Source organism: Meriones unguiculatus, chromosome 19 (genome assembly GCF_030254825.1).
Source record: "Meriones unguiculatus strain TT.TT164.6M chromosome 19, Bangor_MerUng_6.1, whole genome shotgun sequence".
Lineage (NCBI taxonomy): Eukaryota > Metazoa > Chordata > Mammalia > Rodentia > Muridae > Meriones > Meriones unguiculatus.
In genome coordinates, this window is record NC_083366.1 from 31524699 (window position 1) to 31546614 (window position 21916).

The following is a 21916-nucleotide window of genomic DNA, read 5'->3' on the forward strand; positions in this document are numbered from 1 at the left end:
CGAATACCACACAGTACTTGTAGCTCTGAGTCTGGCTTAGTTGACAAGCTAGGACAGAAGAGTTCTCTGCCTGTCTCTCAATTCATGTACTTAGGGCGGGTAGGAGGGTGTACTGGCCAGACGGTAGGCTGACAGGCGTGACTTGCTTTTCAGGGGGTGAGTTCACCCGCCAAGCTGAGGTGAGCTTTGTGGGGCACCCAGGCAAGCTGGTCCTGAAGCAGCAGTTCAGTGGGATCGATGAGCATGGCCACCTGACCATCGACACAGAGCTGGAGGGCCGAGTGCCTCACATCCCCCATGGTTCCTCGGTTCACATTGAGCCCTACACGGAGCTGTACCACTACTCCAGCTCGGGTAAGTCCAGAACGGGGAGTCCTGGGGTAGCCTTCGGGTCTGTGTGTTCCCACTCACTGTGATGACCGTGAGTACCTGGGACAGTCTCCCTAGCATCTGCAACAGGAGACGCAGAAGGTTCTTCTTTAATCCCTTTCCCTCAAAAATAAGATGTGTTGGGACACATCTGTCGGTCCTGACCCTGGAAAGCTGACTTAGAAGGATTGCTACAGCTCCAGGCCAACCTGAACCACATAGCAAAAACCAAAAGCAACACCCAGAAGCTGGGCGGTAGTGGCACACGCTTTTAATCCCAGCATTCGGGAGGCAGAGGCAGGCAGATCACTGTGAGTCCAAGGCTAGCCTGCTGTACAGATCGAGTTCCAGGACAGCCAGGACTATACGGAGAAACCCTGTCTCAAAAAACAAACAGACCGAAAACCGACAGCCAGAAAATGGGGTAGTTGAGTTGAGTTGGTGAGTGCTTACCTACATACAGTGAATGTATGAAGCCCTAAGTTTGACCCCCAGCATTGCATAAACCAGGTCAGGTGGCGTATGTCTGTAAGTCTCAGCATTTTTGAAGTGGAATTGGGAAGACCAGAAGTCAGTGTCATCTTCAGGTACACACTAGTTTAAGGCTAGAAACAAACAAACAAACCAAAATGACAAAAAGGAACCTCAGGGAATAAGCCTATATATAATTTTTAGATTTTTAAATATATTTTCAACCTTTTCCCTGGTGTCTATCATCTATATTTATGTCATATATCCCCAATATTCTATGATTTACGATTTTATTATGATTTATATATTTATAGTTTTTACACTTATTCTCCTTTGACATCTGTTTGCAGTTTAAAAGACTGGCAAGAACTCTGTGCCACTTATTCAGCTTGGCTGGTTCCTAACATTTGCCGCCTGTATTGTAAAACACACACACACACTCACACACTCACACACTCACACATCCCTTTCTCCATGACTGTTGAAAAGTAATGTCCTCATAGATCGTCACTTAAGTGCTTTAGGTATTTCTTTCCTAAGAACAAGGGTATTTTCTTATATGGCCCCGTCAGAACCATTTAAAAAGTCAGGATGATTTTTAAAGCTCTGTAGCCCAAACTTGTCTCCAGCTGAAAGCCATCTTCCTGCCTCTGTCTCCCATGTACTGGGTTTACAGGTATGAGCCACGACATCTGGCTTCTGCATATTTAGCATAGAAGAACCAGTTTGTCATCTCTGGCATGTCGTTTTCATTTAAATCAGTTGTAATGCGTTGTTACGATTTAACCTTCCAGTTAGATGGTGAATTTTTACTAGTTTCATTAAGCGGCTTTGAAAGGTCCTTTTAAGGAATCTGTCCCAGCCTACTGGGTGGTCCTCCTAGTGTCAGAAATGTAGGTTGCGCTAGCTTCCCCTTCCTCATGCTGAGATGAAATGGCCCCTTGCATCACGAATCTTGGCCGCATTTCTGGTTGTTTGTTTGTTTATGCCGCTGGGGGCTAAACTGATTCCTTAGGCAGACACCGCGATGCTGAGCTACATCCCAAGCTCTTGGCCAAATTTCTGTCTCTTGCAATAGTGCAAATGAAACCCGGGTCTTGTACATGCTAGCCAAATGACCTACCGCTGGCTTACATCCTCGGCCCCTCTTTTTGTTTTTATAAAGTTTTAGGTTTTTTTTTTTTAATTAGTATTGAATAAAAAAAGAAATAAAAAGGAAAGGAGAGGACATGACCGCCCCTAGGGATGGTGGAAGAGAAAGTTTATTACAGATGTGTGGGAGAGCATAGTGGGAGACTATAGTCAGTAGGAGAGTCCAGAGTGAGTATGACCAGACAGAGCTGTGCCACGTGAGGAGAGCAGGTAGAGGAAGGGCGAGGGGGCAGAAGGGGGCCAGGTGCGTCAGCCAGAAGGCCCAAAGGTATAGAGGGAGCAGGAGTGCGGACAAGGGGAGCAGGGACAGCCAGCATCTCCTTTGACGTGTTAAATAGGCACCTCAGCCCTTTGTCCCAGATTTGACCCCTAACAAGTATCTCACTAAGTTGCCTAGACTGAACTTGAACACATTCTGTAGCTCAAGCGAGCCTTGAACTTGCAAACCTCCTGCCTCAGCTTCCCAAGAAGCTGGGGTGATAGGCCTGCGTTATCAGGCCTAACTTTCTGACCAATTTTGGAAACTCAACGCCTAGAGACAGACTTGGAGTCAAACACGAGTCAGCTTTTAATAATGGTGCTGTTAAGGCATCATCCGGGAAGGTGTGGTACCCTTGGCCAGGCCTCTGGAACTCAGTCTCATTTCTTTCTGGGGGCCTGGGAACCTGTGGAAGGGAGGAGACAGGGCCGAGGTCCCCAGACTGCCTGCAGCCAGATGGCCCGCTGGCAGCCAGCACATGGGAGCTGGATGGGAGACAGCAAACACTGATCTTTTATTTATCCTCTGGCTTTCCTGGTTCTCATGTGGAGCAGGCTGCAGCAGAACTCAGAAATAAAAAGGGTCCTTTATACTTAAAAAAAAAAAAAAAAAAGACAACCAACAACAATAAAAAACAAAAAGGGAAGGGGAGGGCTTTGCCTGGCCTAGACTGACACTCTTCTTGATGAAGAGACGGTCTCCCCTCTCCTTGGCTGAGGTTAGCGCTTGGTAATTTTTCCAAAATTGGCTGCTCCATGACATCCCATATTGTATCTTTTAATGGCACACAACTATTTAGTCTAAGATGGTTGGGGAGCAACCACTAATTGACTGATTCCTAAGTAAGAAATTCTACAGAAACCAGTTCAAATGCCACCTGATTCCATGTAATCCACACATGAGATCTCATCAGATTCTCACCCTCAACTCCTTCTGAAAGGGAAGGAGTTTCAGAAGGGGCAAAAGCAGCTAGTACCTGGTTGGTAGTTCCCACCTGCCACAGGGTGGGAAGAACGAGTCTAGGGACACCTCCTAAGCTTCTGCTCCTGTTGGACCTCACTCATCTCTAGAGGATAGGAGTGAGCAAGTACTGATGTGAGTGTCACCATTGATGCTGTAGGAGAGGAGAAGGCAGCAGGAATCAATCCAAGCACACACACATTCTCTTATTTAAGATGCCGCAACCAGTCTTGTCATCTGGTTTTGTCGTGGGCAGGAACCACTGCTGTTGCCCTCAAAGTCTCCAATGAATCTCTTTCTCTCACACCTCAGTGATCACCTCCTCCTCCACCCGGGAGTACACGGTGACTGAGCCTGATCGGGATGGTGACGCACCCTCCCGCACCCATGTTTACCAGTGGCGTCAGACCATCACCTTCCAGGAATGTGTCCATGATAACTCCAGGCCAGCCCTGCCCAGCACCCAGCAGCTCTCTGTGGACAGCGTGTTTGTCCTGTACAACCAGGAGGAGAGGATCTTGCGCTATGCCCTCAGCAACTCCATCGGGCCTGTGAGGGGTAAGAAGTGTGGGGCATGTGTGTGTGTGTGTGTGTGTGTGTATGTGTGTGCCTGTACATGACTCGGTAGTCATGCCCATCAAATTTCTGCTTCTTGGATTAGGGATTTTGGTCTCTTTCAGTCTATAGAAGAAAACGATGGTCAGACATCCTGTGAAAGAGAAAAAAAAAATACTTGGGGTCATCAGTGGCTCTTGGCAGACAGACCTGCCTTTGTTCTTTCAACTAAGGGCCTATTCATGGCGGTGTCTGGGCTATTTATTCATGAGCTATCAGGGCAGAATGCTGCCCTGATGAGCTCCCTCACAGAGCCAACCAGCTCTATAGAACATTAAAAACACAAAAAAACAAAAAACAAAACCAACTCATTTACTTTAAAGTAAAGAATCACATTAATAGCTGGAGAGATGGCTCAGTGGTTAAGAACACACACTAGCTGCCCTTCCAGAGGTCCTGAGTTTCATTCCCAGCAACCACACGGTGGCTCACAACCATCTATACTGGGATCTGATGCCCTCTTCTGGCATGGAGATGTACATGCAGATAGAGCACTCATGTATGTAAAATAAACAAACAAATCTTTAGCTGGGCACACCCGTAATCCCACCACTTAGGGAGGCAGAGGCAGGTGGATATCTGTGAGTTCGAGGCCAGCCTGGGTTACAAAGTGAGGACAGGACTGCCAAGGCTACACAGAGAAACCCTGTCTCAAAAAAACAAAAACCAAAACCAAGAATGACATTAATAATTGTTCATAGTGTGTTACATGAGCTCACCAATTTGACCGGTGTCTCCAGGAAGCAGTGGTTAGGGCCATGTCCATCCCAAACATGTAGTATTTGTCAATGTTGAGAACATTCAGAGTCTTCTCTATTTTGACATGTGTAAGTAGCTGATGTCAACCTTAGCTACCCCCACTGTGCCCATAAAACGCTAGACCTTCCATCCAACTGCACCCTTGGACCTGCTAACCGTCCTCTGGCCTTCTCCCAGCTCCTCCATCCTTCCCCGCCTCAGGTAGCCATTCTTCCTGATCCTTCTGTAAAATCAACATATTTAGTTCTCACATGTAAGACTGGGTGGTACTTGTCTTTCTGTGCCTGACTGATTTTTCACTCGGTGTGATGATTTCCAGGCTCTCCCGTGTGGACAGAATCGAAGGATGCCTTTTCTTTCCACAGCTCAAAAGCATTCTACAGTGGGCGTGTGTTAGCTGTGAATATGTTTTAGTTGCTTCTCTGTGATATAAGATACCAGGAGCACAATCAACATACGAAAGAAGGAGTTAATTTTACCTTAGGGCTCCAGAGGAGGTGGGGGAGGCAAGGCAGCAGGTGACTGGAATAGGAAGTGAGAGATTGCCTCTTCCGCTGCAGTCCCGAAGCAGAGAGTGGGCCGGAACTGGACCAGGCTGTAAACACTCAAGGTCTTTCCCCCACGTAGCTAACTTCCTCCAGCAAGGTCTCACCTCCCAGAGGTTCCACAGCATCCTCAAACAGCATCACCAATTGGTAACCAAGCATTCAAGTACGTGAGCCTATGGGGACCATTTCTCATTTAAAAAAGAAAAATACACACACACTCTGGTCTTAGCCAGTAGACCTCACATTTCTGCCATAGTTTCACAACTTAGTCTTGTTTGTCAGTGAAACCATTTATAGAAACAAAGAAGGGGTCAGAGGGGTGGAGCTCGGTGGTCCCACTGCAATGCAGCACACAAGGCCCTGGTCTCCATTACTCTGTTGTCCTGTGGCTTACTTCCTGTGACAGGAGGGATTCTGGAGGGTTCTTGAACACTGTCTCTACCTTCACAGATGGCTCCCCTGACGCCCTCCAGAACCCATGCTACATCGGCACACACGGGTGCGACAGCAACGCGGCTTGTCGCCCTGGCCCCGGGACACAGTTCACCTGCGAATGCTCCGTCGGCTTCCGAGGAGATGGGCGGACCTGCTACGGTAGTGCTTTGGGGTCAGATGTGTGGGGTTCTGGTCCGTCGGGCTGGGAGGGAGCCTCCAGGTTCTGTAAACCAGGAGGCTGGGTATATGTCACAAGAATGAATGTGCTGAATGCGTGATACACAAACATACTGCGAAAGGCGTACCGTGCCTGGATTGTGTGTGCTACCCGCTTGCTGTGTCCTTGGTAACATCGGGGTGGGGTGGGGTGGGGTTGCTGCCCTTTAATCGTCAGACCTTTAATCATCAGTTCCTCAGCAATAGAACAGAGTTCCTTGTTTTAAACCGTTTTTAAATGTGTGGTTTAGTTTGTTCAACACACTCATGCCGCCCTGGCATCGTCATGATCACCCTTTGCTTGGACGACAAACTGTGTCTATTAGACCACAGCTCCCAGCACCCCGTTGCACATCTTCATCCCCAGCTCCTGTCTCTCACCATTCAATGTTGCATCTCTATGAATCTATTGGTTCTAGAACCAGTATGCGGAATCACAGCATTTGCCCTTTTGTCACTAGCTTCTCTTGCTCAAGATTCAAGATTGCGTGCGCAAATCTCACCTCAAGATTTATCCATGTCATGGCATGGGTCGGAATGTCTGTTTTTTTTTTTTCCCTTTGGAGGTTGAATGCTACACTGCATAATGTACCGCGTGATGCATGTTTGTTCTTTGCTTCTCCATCCATTCAGATGAAGGGAGTGTCTTCCTTCAGAGTGTCGCACCAGTGATGCTTTCTAGAACCTGCTGGCAGCCCCTTGTGAATGGACACATTGCATCTACCTTTGGACTATTGCAGACAAGGGTGTGATGAACAGGGCTTCTGTTGAAGCTCCTGCTTTCAGTTTTTGTTTTGTTTTGTTTTTGCATAAACAAAATAAGTCTGGTGGCTCATTCTATGCTTAGTTTTTGGAGGACCCTTTACGCTGTTTTCTATAACAGCTACACCATTCTCCATTTCTACCTACAGTGTACAGAAGTCCCAATTTTCTCCATCATTTTTTTGTATACACACACACACACACACACACACACACACACACACGGGGTTTACTGCATGCATACAGACATGAGAGGGCATCTCAGGTGTCATTGGTTAGGAACTCTGTCTACTTCTTTTGAAACAGGGTCTCGTATTGGCCCAGAGTTTACCAATTGCACTACAAGCCCCAGGGATCCCGGCTCTGCTTCTCCAAACCTGGGATTGGAAGCATGCACCTCAATGCCCTGCTTTTTGTGAGGGGTCTAGGGATGACACTCAGGTCCGCATGCTTGCATGGCAAATGCTTTGCTGGCTTCTTTAGCTCCCAAGCCCAAATTTCTCTGTAACTTTGTCAGCATTTGCTCCTTCTTTAACAGGAGCTGAGGTTTATTGATATGAGCCAGGGACATTAAAGTGAGCTCACTGGAGTGAGCCAAGTGAGTCACTTAGGTCTTTTACTGGAGCATCTGTAGTGCCACCTTCTGGTATCATTTATTTTGTTATTTAAAGTTCAAAATTTCAAATACGTTCATATAGACAGCCTGATATTTGTTGGTAACTGAATTTTAATCTATTAAAATAGCAAAGGACCATCTATTGCTAAGGGTAAGAGTGTCAGACACTTTAACCAGAGCCACTTAAATTTTCACTGAAGTGCTCACTAATAGAAAGAAATTCTTGCCTCTAATCCCAGGACTCAGGGAGACAGAGGCAGGTGGATCTCTGTGAGTTTGAGGCCAGCCTGGTCTACAAAGTGAGTCCAGGACAGCCTACAGGCTACAAAGTGAAACCCTGTCTTGAAAAACAAAACAAAACAAACAAAAACAAAATAAAATAAAAAGAAGACATGTTAGATGTAGGTTTCCCTGGCAAATGAGGAGAATGAGCTCACAAGAATCCACCCAGCAAAATGGGCTGCTGCTGTCTTCATCCTTCCATGACTAGGGAACCAGCCCTGGCTAGCCCAACATGCTTAGGATTTGGGACTCATGCTGGATGAGCTCTGGGGTCCCATCTTGCTAGCAAGAGGTACTTTTGGTATGTAGGTCTTGATGTAGGGCAGGGGAAGGGGGCTTTGGAGTGACTCCTTCCATGTAGGATGCTTGCTCATGGGGCTCTGAAACGCTGACAAGCAGGGGTTTGTGCTTACAGAGAGGATGGTTTGGGTGCCTTGCTGATGACTTTGTGTGTGTGTCTGGTACTAATCAGTCTGGGACTCACCTCTCTGAGCATAGAGCATGGTAGAGGGAACCCAGAACTGACTTGCTTGTGGCTGTCAGTGGCCAGTCCTTCCCTGTCGTGAATGGCTCCACTGGCTCAGGACAGTTCCAAGCAGCATGGTGCTATTTTATGCTCTTTTACGTGATCGTTGGGAGACCATGTCAGAGATGAGGGATTCCTTTAGGTCTCCATACCTTCTCAATGTGTATATAATGTCATCAGCCACCTACATTGATGGAGCATGGTTTAATAGTTGCTCTTCTTGTTGCCATGGCAAAACACCTGAGAAAGTAACCCACGGAAGGAAAGGTTTAATTTTTGGCTCACAGTTTGAAGGTGCAGTTTATCAGTGACACGGCACGGCAGCAGGAGCTCAAGGCGGCTGGCCACATTGGCGGCAGGAAGCGGAGAGGTTCTCATCCAGCCTTTCTCCTTTTTATTCAGTCCAGGGTTGCAGCTCACGGAATTATACGGTGCATAGTTAGAATAAGCCTTCCCATCTCAGTTAACCCAGTCTAGACAATCCCTCACAGACATGCCCAGAGCCTTGTCTCCTAGGTGATTCTAGGTCCTGTCTAGCTGACCGTCAATATTATCCATCACATGTGGAGATGTGTCTGCCGTTATTTTTTGTGACCTCCTCATGCTACTCTTGGTGTCTGAGCTTCTCCTCCAAACCCCCCTGCCCACCCGCCCTCCCATCTCTTATGTACTCGGCCGCTGTCCCTGGAAATCCTTGGTAAGCCTTGTTCAGGAAGACGGGTGGCCATGCATGCTCTCACTTTTGTCCCTGGTCAGTCACTGTCCTGGGATATTAGCCTGCTGGAATGTGGGCATGTCCTGAGTCAGGCTTCTTATTGTTCTGAGTCATCAGAACAAGCCTCGGTGTTAATGTGGTGTTAATGCATCTGGACGGGAGGCTTTTGACAGGAAATGGCATCAAGCATCTGGATTTGTGTGTTGTTTTAACTTGGGGACGTTCCTGAGAGGGGAACTGGGGTGAACCTCTGTTACTATTATGGGATACAACAACAGGCAAAGCAAGAGTGGTTTTAGCTAACTGTCTCCCAGTGAGCTTCCCAGGTAATGTGGAGAGATTTTGGGGGGAATCTCAGGGCCAGTAATTCACGAATTCACCTGAAGTTCATGGCACAAGGCACCCACATATCCCTCAAATTGCAGTCCAAAGGAGCAGTGTCAGTTACTATCTCAGTGGGTAAATTTTGAGTTTCTAGAAAGCATTCCACACATGGATCATCTCCCCAGAGGGCAAGGCATTCATCAAAGAAAGAAATCACAGAGACTTAGAGTCACTGAAAACGTACCCAAGCTAGTCCCTGTGGAGAAAAGTCACAGGGTCACTCTAGGACTGGTGAGGTGGCCTGCTGCATGAGTCTGACAGGCCAAGTTCAAGCCTTAGAACCCCTGTTGAAAGCTGGATGTGGGGGTGTGCCCCTGCACTCCCAGCATTCCTACGGCAGGGTGGCAGGCAGAGACAGGGAGCACATGACACAGCAGAAATCACAGAGAGACCCTGCCTCATCTGGCTCTCCAGGGCTGTCCTCTGACCTCCACATGCATGCAGTGGCATGTGTGTACCCTTATTCACACACACACACACACACACACACACACCACCACCACCACCACCACTACCACACAACAAAAACAATTTAAAAAAGTAATTCCAAGTGTGTGGAACAAACCTGTGGTCCCAGCACCCAGTAGTGGAAGCCATAGGACTGTGAGTTTGAGGCCAGCCTTAGCTACATGAAGATACTAGGTTTAAAATTTTTTTTCTTTTTTTTTTTTTTTTAATAAAAATGAATAACCCATAGTTTTCCTATTCAGCTAAAAAGCGGTTCTCTTTTTCCGAGAGGAAGTTGACCAGATTTTTGAAACGTCCTCTTCAAGCAGATGTTATGGAGTGCTATGGCAGACAGTTGCCATAGTTACCACGTTGCCATGTCCGTGAAAGAAAGGGTTAAGGACCTGGACTCTGTTAACAGAAGAGATTTAAAGCACACATGAGGAAAAAGAGGCAAACTGTAAAGACCATGGGATCTTAGTGGGTACATTGGGAGGGTTTTGTCCCTAAAGAAACAGCGGTGTCCAGCCCGGCTCATCCTTACAGACCTGATAACCTGGAGCAGTCCTCCTCGACCCCAGTGCCCCAAGGCCCTGTTGGCCGGCTGCAGCTCTTGCACAGCACATCTCCCCCTCTGTCAGTGTTCCCAGCGAGCAAGGGGCTTGGACACATTCCTTCCACGACTTGGCCCTGGCTTCCGGATGGAAAACCGCTGTTCTGCTCCGGGACTCTGCTGCTGGGTCTGAGGGCAGCACAGGGGCCCGGCCACCCGGTGTGAGGGTCCTGGTTGCCGCAGGGAGCACAGGTGGTAGGCGGGAGAGACTGTGCTCCATGCTGGGGGAGCAGCAGCTGGCAGGCGGGCTCCCGTGACACCTGTCCTCAATCCCAGCCCCAGCCATTCTCTACCCCTCCAGCTGGTAGGATCCAACAGAGATCCTAAACCTTAAACCATCGTACACGTGTGTACATCACCCACCTCCACACACACTTTTACAACGTTGAATAGCATCGGGTGTGTGAGGGTATAGAGAAAACTACAGTACAAACGGGGCTAATGTTGCAAAATGCTTTTACGCAGTGTTGTCCAGGAAGTCAGCAGCCTTTTTGTTTTGTTTTTTTAACCAACAAGGAAGGGTGTTGGATAAGCTATCAAAGGTGGACCTAGGATGCTTTGCATTAGGTTCACATTAGGGAACCTGAAAGGGAAGAGGGTCGATAGCCCCAGCCTTTATAAACCCTTTGTACACACCTATCTCAGGACCCTCTGAATATGGGGCCAGCAGAGGAAGCGCCTTGTGACCCGCATTTTAGATTGTCATTGGGCAGATGAAGTGATTAAGAGTCAGCACCGTTTCTCATCTAAGCCAACCCGTCTTACACTACTGGTATTCATAGACGAGCCGAAGCCAGACTTGTGTGTCAGATGTCTGGGAGCTATGTTCCCAGAATGCACTAGGGCACAGAATAGGTGTGTGGTGATTATAATCATGGTTACACATCCTAAGTGTGCTGTGTGTTCCCTTAGAATTGGAGAATTTCTCCAACTCTCAAAATAATGTCACAATGAATAGTATAATATTTATTTACTAATTGGGAAACTGAGGTGGAGTAGTTAACCTGCCCATACAAGTCAATAACAAAGGGAGGCAGGATTTGAACCTAGTGTGGTTCTCCAAGGCGTAAGTTTTTGCTCCTCATTACCCATGATAGCTGTAGTTCTGTCACATGAAAGGCCACCATTCCACCATTTATATGATATAATAACTTGCCTTTGAGCCCATTAAATCCTAGGTAACATTAAAAGATTCTCAATTGGCCATATGTTTTCCAGCCTTAAAGGTAGTTTATTTTAAAGATTTACTTACTTTTACTCTGGGAACCAAACCTTTATCCTCTGCAAGAGCAGTCCTCTGTGTCATTCCAATATGAGTGGTTTGTTTGCCATTCTGGTATGAGTGGTTTGTTTGGATGCGTGTCCCCTTGGTAACTCACTCAGGAGGAAGCACACATACGTCACTAAGTTATGTAAAGGACAAAAAAAAAAAAAACAAACCCGATCCCTATTTTATATTACCTTGGGCATGTAGAAGAACGTGTCTTCAAAGGGCTCTCCTCTCTGAGGAAAATGCTCTCTATTTGATGGTGTTTCACGAGGTTAAAAAGTCTGCCGCCTTATCAACAATTTGCTGCAGATATCGATGAATGTGCCGAGCAGCCTTCCCGGTGCGGGAACCACGCAGTCTGCAACAACCTCCCAGGAACCTTCCGGTGCGAGTGCATCGAGGGCTACCACTTCTCAGACAGGGGAGTGTGCGTGGGTAAGTTCTGCAACAAGTTTTCCTGGGGTGGCTTGCGCTGTGGGAAAGGCACAGTTCCGGGTTTCGGTCCTGGTGGGGGAGCAGACATGTTTCTGGGGACAAGGAGGGGCCGGGGATAAGAAGCCCTGCTCTCCCCCTGCTTAGCCGGTCACAGCTGCCACTAGTGAGTGTGTTCTTGTAACGTATGAGCTAGCACATGCTAGCGATCCGTCCTTTCGCTCGCCATGAGCTTTCACACATTTCGTTGGCTATTGACGCGGTTAGCCTTCATTCCCCGTGTCATCAGCAGCCAGGGAGTTCACAGCGAAGGGCCGTCTTTAAGCACCTATATGCTCTTAGCCGCCTTAGACTGAATCCTACCCGAGTTACATCAGAAAGGAAATCCCGCTTGGCACCATTCCATTTAGAGTCTTAGTTGAATACACCACAAGCTGGAGCATAGCTCTTTAGGTTTACTAAAGTACATTGACTTTATTAACTCATTAGGCCAGTTATGTTCTTGATTGATGCTGAGAAGGAAGATACGGGGCCAGTCACAAAGAACAAAATTTTTGAAATGCTACGTCCCGCTTCACGTTGGCCTATCATTTCCACGACATTTTCCTTTTTTTTTGAGACAGGGTCTCATGTATCATAGGCTGTGTCGTCAAGGATGACCTTAAACTTTGTATCTTCCCACTTGCACCTCCAGAACACTGGAATTGCTGACACGCACCACCATGGCCACTTTGTTCAGTACTGGCGATGGAGCCCGTGGCCTCACACGTGCTCAGCAAGCATGCTCCCTACTCTATATCCCCAGTCCAAGTTCCAAGAACCGAAGCTCAAAGATTTGTGGAGGTTCCCAGATCTACAGGCCAACATGCTGAGTGAGGCATCTGTGTCCTCCTGAGTCAAAACAGAAACTGTCATTGTCCTGTCCCTGCGTGCTCCCTGGCTGTTTACTGTGCCTAGTGCATGCATTCCCTTTGCTCCATCTCAGAGCTTGGATGAGGAGCCAAGGTCTGAATGAGGTGGTGTCTGTAGGGCGGGAGGGAACAGAGAGTTCTCATAATTTGAGTGTGACCCAAACATCTGTGCGTCCGGGAATCCAGACCTCTTTGTTGCACAGAGCTGAGATTTTTAGCTTGCTGTGTTGGAACTTTTTTTTTTTCATCCTAGCACAGAGAGTGTCAGTTTTCTTGGCCTGATTTTCCCCATGAGTTCTGAGCCGGGGGAGGCTCTAAAGTTTGCTTTTAATGCAACACTATTGACATCCCTGGTTGGCTCAAGTATGGGTGGTGGACTATGAAAGAATTAGATCTCACTGAGATCTAACCTGGGGCCTATGTGGAGGAGGCAGGTTGGCCTGGGTCTGCCCATTCCCCAGGGCCACACTAACTTGAGAGCAGGGTAGAGCAGAGTGCCGGACAGGGGCTGTGATGATGTCTTCTCCTTGACATCAGTTCTTAGCAAAATGCTTAACCTCCCAGGCCTTAGCTCTCCATCTTCAAAATGAGGTAATTAGACATGAGTACTTTTTACAGCCTGTGGAGGCCTTGGAGGTGTCTCAGGGAGCTCCCTAGGAGGGCATGGGGAGTCGCAGGCCAATATTTTGTCCTCTCCCCTGGTCCCCTAGCCTTCTGTTTGTCTATAGATCAAATTCTGCATAAGCTGTTTGAATAATGGCTTCCATTGCTCAAAAACAAGCAAAACCTGGGGATGCAGGCCCATCATTGAGAAGCTAGGATGGGGCAGGAGGGGCAGTGATCCCAGTTCAAGGCTTGCTTGGCCCGACAGAGTAAATTCTAGGCTAGCCTGGGCTAGAGATGCAGCTCATTGGCCGGACACTTCAGGAGCATGAGACCCTAGGTTCAGTGGAATGGAAGATGACTCTAGGGGATGGGATGATCTGGACCCAGGGAACACCTGGACACAGACCCTTTCTCAGATCCCCACTGAGCCAATTCACTGGTGCACAGAGAGCTTGAGGGGGTTCTGCCTGCTCTGAGACCTTCTTCCAAAGGCATGTGTTCATGTACTTGCTTTTAAGCTGTCGTGGACCAGCGGCCCATCAACTACTGTGAAACCGGTCTCCACAACTGTGATATCCCCCAGCGGGCCCAGTGCATCTATATGGGTGGCTCCTCCTACACCTGTTCCTGCCTGCCTGGCTTCTCTGGGGATGGCAGAGCCTGTCAAGGTATGTGGTGGCTCTCAGTTTCCCTGTGTACCCTGAAAGGGTGGCCTGCATGGTACTTACTGTACGCTAATCATCAGCACACCCTGTCTATAAGAAAAATGTTCTTTTCCCTCCCGTGGGGGAGAATGTGGCCTTTCCTATCTTGCCAGCAACTGGAACTGCACATTTTCTTGGAGAGTTGTCCTCATTTGGGACCTACTTGGCTTTCCCTGACCCCAAGGCTTGCATTGGATAACTGCTCTTCGATGGGAACCGGGGATTGCTTATTTTTTTTTTTTTTTGCAAACACAGTCTTTGCTTGCATAGAGCTTAATGTCCATCTTTGTATGCAGTGGGCTTGCCTGCACAAGAAGCAAAGTTCCTATTTTGAAGTCAGATGAAATGACATCACAGAAATTTTTCAGACTTGGGATTAGCCTATAATTGGCTGTCCGGGCACTTGTAACAGTAACAGTGTAACTCAGGGCTCTTGATTTGTACAATTATGCAATATTACACTGAATATAAGTTCAGCAAAGATTTCACAGATACTGTCTCTCCATTGTTGACTATGTAATTTTTTCTAAACACTTAAGAGTTCTAGAACCTCCTGGTTGCAATGCGAGGCGGGGGGGGGAGGCGTTATCCGACAGTGCAGATTTTTCCTTTTGCAAGTTTGATGTTTCCTGAAAACATTGCCGCATGAAACACATTTGTAAATGTACTAGATAGAAGCTGGGGTGTGAGTGTCTTAAAAATTAATATTTAGTGAGTTCAAAGTCCCCGGTCTCTAATTAAAAGCAGATTGAGTGCGTGGATTAAATTATTGTATCAACCACAAATTCTGGAAGCAATCTCATGGTCTCCGGGCCCGTGGCTGTCTTGCAGACGTGGATGAATGCCAGCTCAGCCGATGTCACCCTGATGCCGTCTGCTATAACACACCAGGATCCTTCACATGCCAGTGCAAGCCTGGCTATCAGGGGGATGGCTTCCGATGTGTGCCAGGAGGTAAGATGGGGTGTTAGCGGCTGGTGGCCCACTAATGTCTTTATAACCTGTGTAGTTCAGCTGTGACGGTCACAGAAGCAGGAAAGCTTATGGTACAGTAAGTCCTGACCCGGAAAAGTCTTATGTTTGGTTTGATCAAAAACACAGGAGACAAATGATCTCTGGTTTGAAGGCTATCAGACAGTCTCTCTCTCTCTCTCTCTCTCTCTCTCTCTCTCTGGTCTTACAATGTAGCCCTTGCTAGCATGCAATTCACTATGTAAGCTAGGCTGACCTCGAACTCACAGAGGTCTTTCTACCTCTGTCTCCAGAGTGCTGGAATCAAGGTCATGCACCACCATGTCAGAACAAGAGTTCTCTCTCCTTCAGAAGAGGAGCAGGTTTTTCCATGTTCTGCTCAGGTCTTTATGTGACTGAATGAGGTTAGGAAGAACAATGCACTTATATGTCAACCTCAAGAGTGCCATCCAGAGCCACCCAGAGTGTTGTGACCAAGATCCGGGGCATCCATACCTATGTGACTGCTCCAGTCACACCAACATAAAATCAGTAGGAGCCCGGAGTGTTGGGGGATGGAAAGTATACTGGAGAGATGAAGTGAAGGGCCCAAGTTGTGGGGAGGTATGACTAAAGCTCAGACTGTTCTACAACACCTGTTACCTGACCTGAATGTGCAGCTTTGGGGGTTTCCGCTTACCTGACACTTGAGTGGACCCTTGCTGGCAGGTAGGCATCTGGAACCCCCAAGCCAGGCCTGGATTGAGACAGACGAAGAACTCGTAAGGCTCCTCACAAAGGCCGGTGAACAAACGAGGGTAGTTGGCTGCTGGCGGGACAGAACCTGCTAGGCACACACTGGGCTGGTGTTTGTCAGAGAGCTGAAGTGCCATGAGGTGGTAAAGGTGCTTGCTGCCCCAAGTCTGGCAACCCAAGTTTGATCCCCAGAAGACACGTGGTGGGAAGAGAGAATTGACTCTTACAAGTTGTCCTCTGACCTCCACTGCGTTCCTTCACATGAGCATGTGTGTACAATGTCACTCACACACACACACACACACACACACACACACACACACACACACACACGCTGCCAAATGAGAAGAGGGACCACCTTCTGTTTCTGAGTTGTGTCTATAGTTCTGCCCGCAGATTTGTAGGGCAGGACACACAGAGAAGCAGTCCCGGCCACTTAAGCCGAGGGAGGCATTCCAGCTGCTGTTAAAACAACCAGCATTCATTATTTCTGTGGGTTGGCTTCACTCCTCCGGTTCAAAGAGAAACAGATGTCTGAGTTTTTGTTTTGATTTTTTTTTTTTTAAGTCTGACTCGTTGCCCTGTCCTTAAGGCTCTGTTTACTAAACAGAAAGAGATCTAGACCTGTAGTCTGGGACGTGAAGATGGGACAATGATAACATTAATAGGAGCTATTTGCTAAGATTGTTTGTTTATTTAATGTTGTTCTCAGAAGAAGTCCAACATCTGGTTATAGACCCAAGAGGACATGTCCTAGAAATGCACAAGAATGTTTATATATTATTGATAATCAGAAACCAATCTGAATATCTAGCAACAAGAAGAGCGGACGCATGACTTTTGTTTAAATTGTGCTATGAAACAGCAGGCAGCAGGCAAAGCAAATGGACTCAAAGCATATTATTGAAATAAATTATAAAAGGTTTCATATATATGGTACATGAGTGAGAGATCCTGCTTATATAAGATATAAACCAGTGTGAAAACTAATGTTTATGTGTATGTAAGAGAAATGGACCGCATACATGGAAACTCAGAAGTCTCCTCTCTCTAACGAGAGGGGATTGGGTGTGGAGGTGTGTTATATTCTGCTTAGACGGCTGTATCAGACAATTATGGACTACATGGCTTATCAACAACAGAAGTTCATTTATCATAGTTCTGAAGGTTGGAAAATCCAAGGTCCATGGGCTGGAAAATTCACCGTGAGGAAGGCCTATTTCCATGTCCTTGGGTTGTCCGATGCCTTGCTTGCTTTTGTTGTTCTGTGATAACATGCCTGACAGAGGCAACTTAAGGAAGGAAGGTTAGTTCTGGCTCCTGGCATACTGCTTGTCTTTGAGTCTGTGGAGATGCCCAGCTTTATGGTGGGAAATTCGTGGTAGGGGGAAATGACTCAGATCATGGTGGCCAAGAACCAAGAAAAGGAAGGGACTAGCATTCCATTGTCCCCCTCAGTAGCCTACCGTCTCCAGCCCTACCTCCTAAAGCTTCTCCCCTGCAGTGCCTGCCTTTTTCTCCTCTTCCTCTGCCCTCCTCTTCTTCTTCTCTGTTGGTAACTGAGACTGGGACCTTACGCATTCTACCACTAGACTGTATCCTTAGTCCTCTCTACAACAAAACAAGACAAATAAATAAACAAAGCCATTTTTATTCATTGTGTGTGTGTGTGTGTATGCACACCACATCACTGGAGTAGAGATCAGAGGACAACTTGTGGGAATCGGTTCTCTTCTTCCACCGCGTGGGTTCAAACTCAGATGAAACTCAGGCTTGGTGGCTAGCACCTTTATCTACTGAGGCATCTTATTGCCTCCAGACTGACTTTGTGTTTAGTTTTTGAGAGCTTGTCTGGCTAACATACCAAGGCTGATGTTGAATTCATTCTATAGCCCAGGCAGGCCTTGAATTTGTCATCCTCCTGCCTCATCCTCCCAAGTAGCTGGGGCCATAGGCCTGGCTCAGATTTCATTTCTGAAATGACGTTTTCTTTTCATTTCTCCTCTGAGTTCCGTTGCCTTGTTTTGGACTTCTCCCTAATTAGGATTCATTGTTGTTCTGTCTGTCCTGCCTCATCTCCTTTTTGTGGGTTTGCCTCCAGCTTAATATCTCCTGAATGTCCTGCTGGCACTGTGTCCATTTGTGTGTCCGGTTCTTAAGTGGTTTTGTGAGGAGTTTGACTTCCACAGTCTTCTGATCCTCATTCTGTGTGACCTATGGTTTCCCTCAGCTTCTGGAAGGGTGGCTTGGTGGCCAGAACTCTCTTCTGTTCTTTTGGGGAAAGTGTTTGAAAGTATTTAACAACCAGGGGTGGTGGGGCATGCCTATAACCCCAGACTCAGGGAGGCAGAAGCAGGCGGATCTCTGTGAGTTCAAGGCCAGCCTGGTCTACAGAACATGTCCAGGACAAAGAAACCCTGTCTCAAAGAACAAAAAAAAAAAAAAAAAAAAAAAAAAAAAATTCTGTCCCCTTACACCTGGGCTTTCTTTGTCCAGTGTTCCCATTCTGTCCTCAGGCAATTTCTAGTCAGAGTGTTCACTTCTGAGAATTCCTAAGAACCAGAGCTTCCAGTTTGTTGAATTGCACTTCAAGTAAGGGACAGTCCCCTTCACCCAACCCCCTTACCCTACCACTCCCTCCCCACCCCTTGTTTCAATCTGCCAGCTGTGCCTGGTAGGATGTGCCTCTTCAGTAGCTAGTGTCCATGTGTTCCCGAAAGCCTGTTGCTTCCCTTTGCTTTTTCCCACTCAGGTTTGGACACCAGCCTGGCTGTTGTTACTGGTGCCCTGAGTGCCATGACCTCACCTGATTGCATTTGAGGTTCACAGGGTACATTGTTTCTTTTTAGTGTGCTCTGGTTTGTTTTCCTGGTACTGTGATGAAACAATTCTTACCAAAAGCAGCGTGGGAAGGAAAGGGTTTATTTCAGTTTACAGGTTACAGTAGGAAGTTACAAAGGAAGCCAGTTACAAAGGAAGCCAGGGCAAGACACTCCAAGCAGGACCTGGAGCAGAGAGCATGAGTGAGCATTGCTTACTTTCGCTCCCCCTGGCTTGCTTAAGCAAGCTTTTCTTATAAGGCCCAGACCCACATGCCTAGGGGTGGTGCTGCTCCTCTGAGCTGGATACTCTCACAACAATTAGCAATTAAGAAAATCCCCCCACAGACAATGCCTACAGGCCAGTCTGGTAGAGACAGCTCTCCAGCTGAGGTTCCCTCTTTCCAGGTGTTTCAGGTCTCACCCAGAGGCTTTAGATTTTACCCTATAGTTACCCTCTGTGACTAAGATTCTAGAGCCAGGCTGCCGCCTCCTCCTCAGGGTCTCCCGTTCACTCTCAAATAACCTAAGTGCCTTTACTTCCAACACCCCACTCAAACTGCTCTTGAAATCACTCTTGAATTCTGCATTTATCAGCAGCCCCGTGCATGTTCTCAGTAAAGGGAGAAAAGCGCCAACCTCTACCCTTTGAAAGCCCTGAGTCTGCTGGGAGACAGAGAACAACTCCTTCAGGTGATGGGACCCCAGAGTCTCTGGTCTTAGGGTACCCACCTGGAGGGCTTGGAGCTCACCTGAAACATTGAACCCAGCATTGGGGGAGGGGTTGTGAGAAGTCCTCCTGAGGGAGATCAGGGCTTCATCCCAGTCTCGGTGGATGAGCCAGGCAATGCTTCTCAATGTCTTTATGCGATTCACGCTCCAGAGGTGAACTGCCTCTACTGGTCCCCACGGTGGCTAGACTCCAGAGGATGTGAGACAGCTGCAACCCTGCATATTTAGGAGTTGTTTATCCTACGTCAAGTTTTGTTTTGCTTCGTTTGAGACAGATTGTTCTTGAACTTCTAATCCTCCTGCATCAGCATCCCCAAGTGCTGAGATTTCCGGCTTACCCCACAGCCCAGCTTCCTAAGCTTCTTGCAGCATTTCCCTGCTTTGGAATGTGAGATGTACAAGTTAGAGGCCAGATTCCATGGCAAACATGGGCCTTCACTAGGGGGAAAGCACACAGAGGCTGGTGAGTGTTTCATGGTCTTTGGTCTCCAAACTATTTAGCTTGGATTCGATGTAGATCACACGGAGCGTGGTAGGGTAAAAGAAGAATTCTTTCACTCTGCCATCACCAAATTGGATAAACTTAAAATGCCCCTGAACAAAGCCCAGGGCCATCCATCAGCAGAAGCATGGTTGAACAACGTGTGGCTTTTCTCTACGATGGAGTGTTCATCCAGCTGTTGAAGAGAAGGGAGGATTAATGGGCATCACAGTGAGGATTGGCCTGGAAGATCTGCTAAGAGAAGGAAGCCAGATGCAGGGCCACACACACATCCTATGGTTTCATCTGTATGCGATAACACAAAATGAGAAAGTCCACAGAGAGGATGGAGATTGGGAACTTTGGAAACATGGCAATATCTGCTCTCCAGGCATGAGGTTTCCTTTTAGGGTGATGAAATGGTTCAGATACAAACAAACCATAACTAACTGAACATTGCTGTGAATGCTGAACACCACTGAATTGTTCATTTAAACACATTTTATTTTATTTATGTCTGTTTATTTTATTTATGTCTGTTTTGCCTTTTAAAAAAGTTAAAAGAACTGTATAGAAAAAATCTACAGGTATAAATGATTTTTTTTTTTTTTTAAAGACAGGATATTACTATGTAGACCATCTGGCCTTGAAGTCATTATGGGTTTTGTTTTGTTTTGTTTGAGAGAAGGTCGAGCTAGTCATGAACTCAGGGCTGAAGATGACCTTGAATTTCTGAGCCCAGGGCTTGTTGCATGCCATGCAAGCTGCATCCCCGGCTCTCAAAACGATGTCTTAAACTTGAAAAGAAAAAATGAATCAAAAGCCAGGGCTGCTGGGTCACCCCTGTGGCATTGGGCCACACCACGCCTGGCTTGACTGACACTCTGCTCTGCTTCTCACCGACAGAGGTGGGGAAGACGCGGTGTCAGCTGGAACGCGAGCGCGTCCTTGGAGCGGCCGGGGCGGCGGATGCGCAGCGGCCCGTGCTGCTGGGAGTGTTCGTACCCCAGTGTGATGACTATGGGCACTATGTACCCACCCAGTGCCACCCCAGCACTGGCTACTGCTGGTGTGTGGACCGCGACGGTCGGGAGCTGGAGGGTACCCGTACCCTGCCTGGGATGAGACCCCCGTGTAAGTGGACAGATGTCATATAGACTCCTGTACCGGAACAACCTGTGCTAGTGGAAAGTATGGCCTGGCCTCCCTGTTTGTATTCTCCTGGCCTGTCACCTCTTGTCCCCTCTTGCTTCTGACCTATGCTCTTCTCTTCTATCTCTGGGTACACAAGTGCTCTGGAACATTCCTCATTGGGCTGTGGCAGACCCAGGGACAGCAACTGCTGGTCTTGTGACTGGACAGGGATGCTGTGGGCCCTCGGCCCTCCCAAAAGCCTTACTTTCTCTACTGGAGAGACCCGTTTTTATCTTTTCAATACGTCTTCCTGTGCAGCCAGGCCCTTGGACCTTAATATGCTTCAGTCTTTTTTTTTTTTTTTTTAACCCCTGAGGCAGGATCTCATGTTGGGAACTGGTCTTTAATCGACAGTGTAGCCATGTTAGCCAAAGATAAACTTGAATTCCTGATCTTCTTGCCTTCACCTAAGTGCTGGGATATTAAGTATGCTCCACATCTGGCCAGCTCTCCCTTTAAACAGCCAAAGAGAAGCTCAGACAGGCACACGTCCAGTGTGTGCAGTAAAAAGACAGTACCTGGCCAGCCTGTGGCACAGGCTGTGCCAACCCTCCCCTCCCCCTGCCCACGGAACTCCTTTGCTGAGGGAATCAGGGGACCAGCCAGGGTCAAGGTCAACAGGTCACAGCAAGTCAGGCAGGCCAGGCCACATCAGACGGCGGACGAGCGCCTTGCCAGCCTATTGGTCTGAAGAGCCTAGGTGGACCTATTTCTGCTCACGAGGTCAGAGGATGCCCCATCCCACAGCAATGGACGGAGTGTACAGGTGCCCTCACTGGAGCATTCTTCATCCACTGTAAAAGATAATGTCACTCCCTGCAGGCAGAGGTGCCCTGGCTATTGCTCCCAGCACTGCTTTGGCTCTCACACCAGTCCAGCATCTAGCCAGAGCATAAATAACCAAGTCATCGTATAAGAGGGAATGAAGCTA

The 21916-nt window shown here is 47.7% G+C and overlaps 1 protein-coding gene across 1 annotated transcript in view; it reads left to right on the forward strand.

The window, feature by feature from the left end:
• The window catches only part of Nid1 (nidogen 1), a 71884-nt gene that overhangs the window by 35586 nt on the left and 14382 nt on the right, over positions 1-21916 (forward strand). The window contains exons 7-13 of the mRNA XM_021660873.2: positions 154-354; positions 3524-3769; positions 5584-5727; positions 11709-11834; positions 13867-14016; positions 14884-15006; positions 20698-20925. Coding sequence (XP_021516548.1) covers positions 154-354; positions 3524-3769; positions 5584-5727; positions 11709-11834; positions 13867-14016; positions 14884-15006; positions 20698-20925 — 1218 coding nt within the window. The remainder of the gene's footprint in view (positions 1-153; positions 355-3523; positions 3770-5583; positions 5728-11708; positions 11835-13866; positions 14017-14883; positions 15007-20697; positions 20926-21916) is intronic.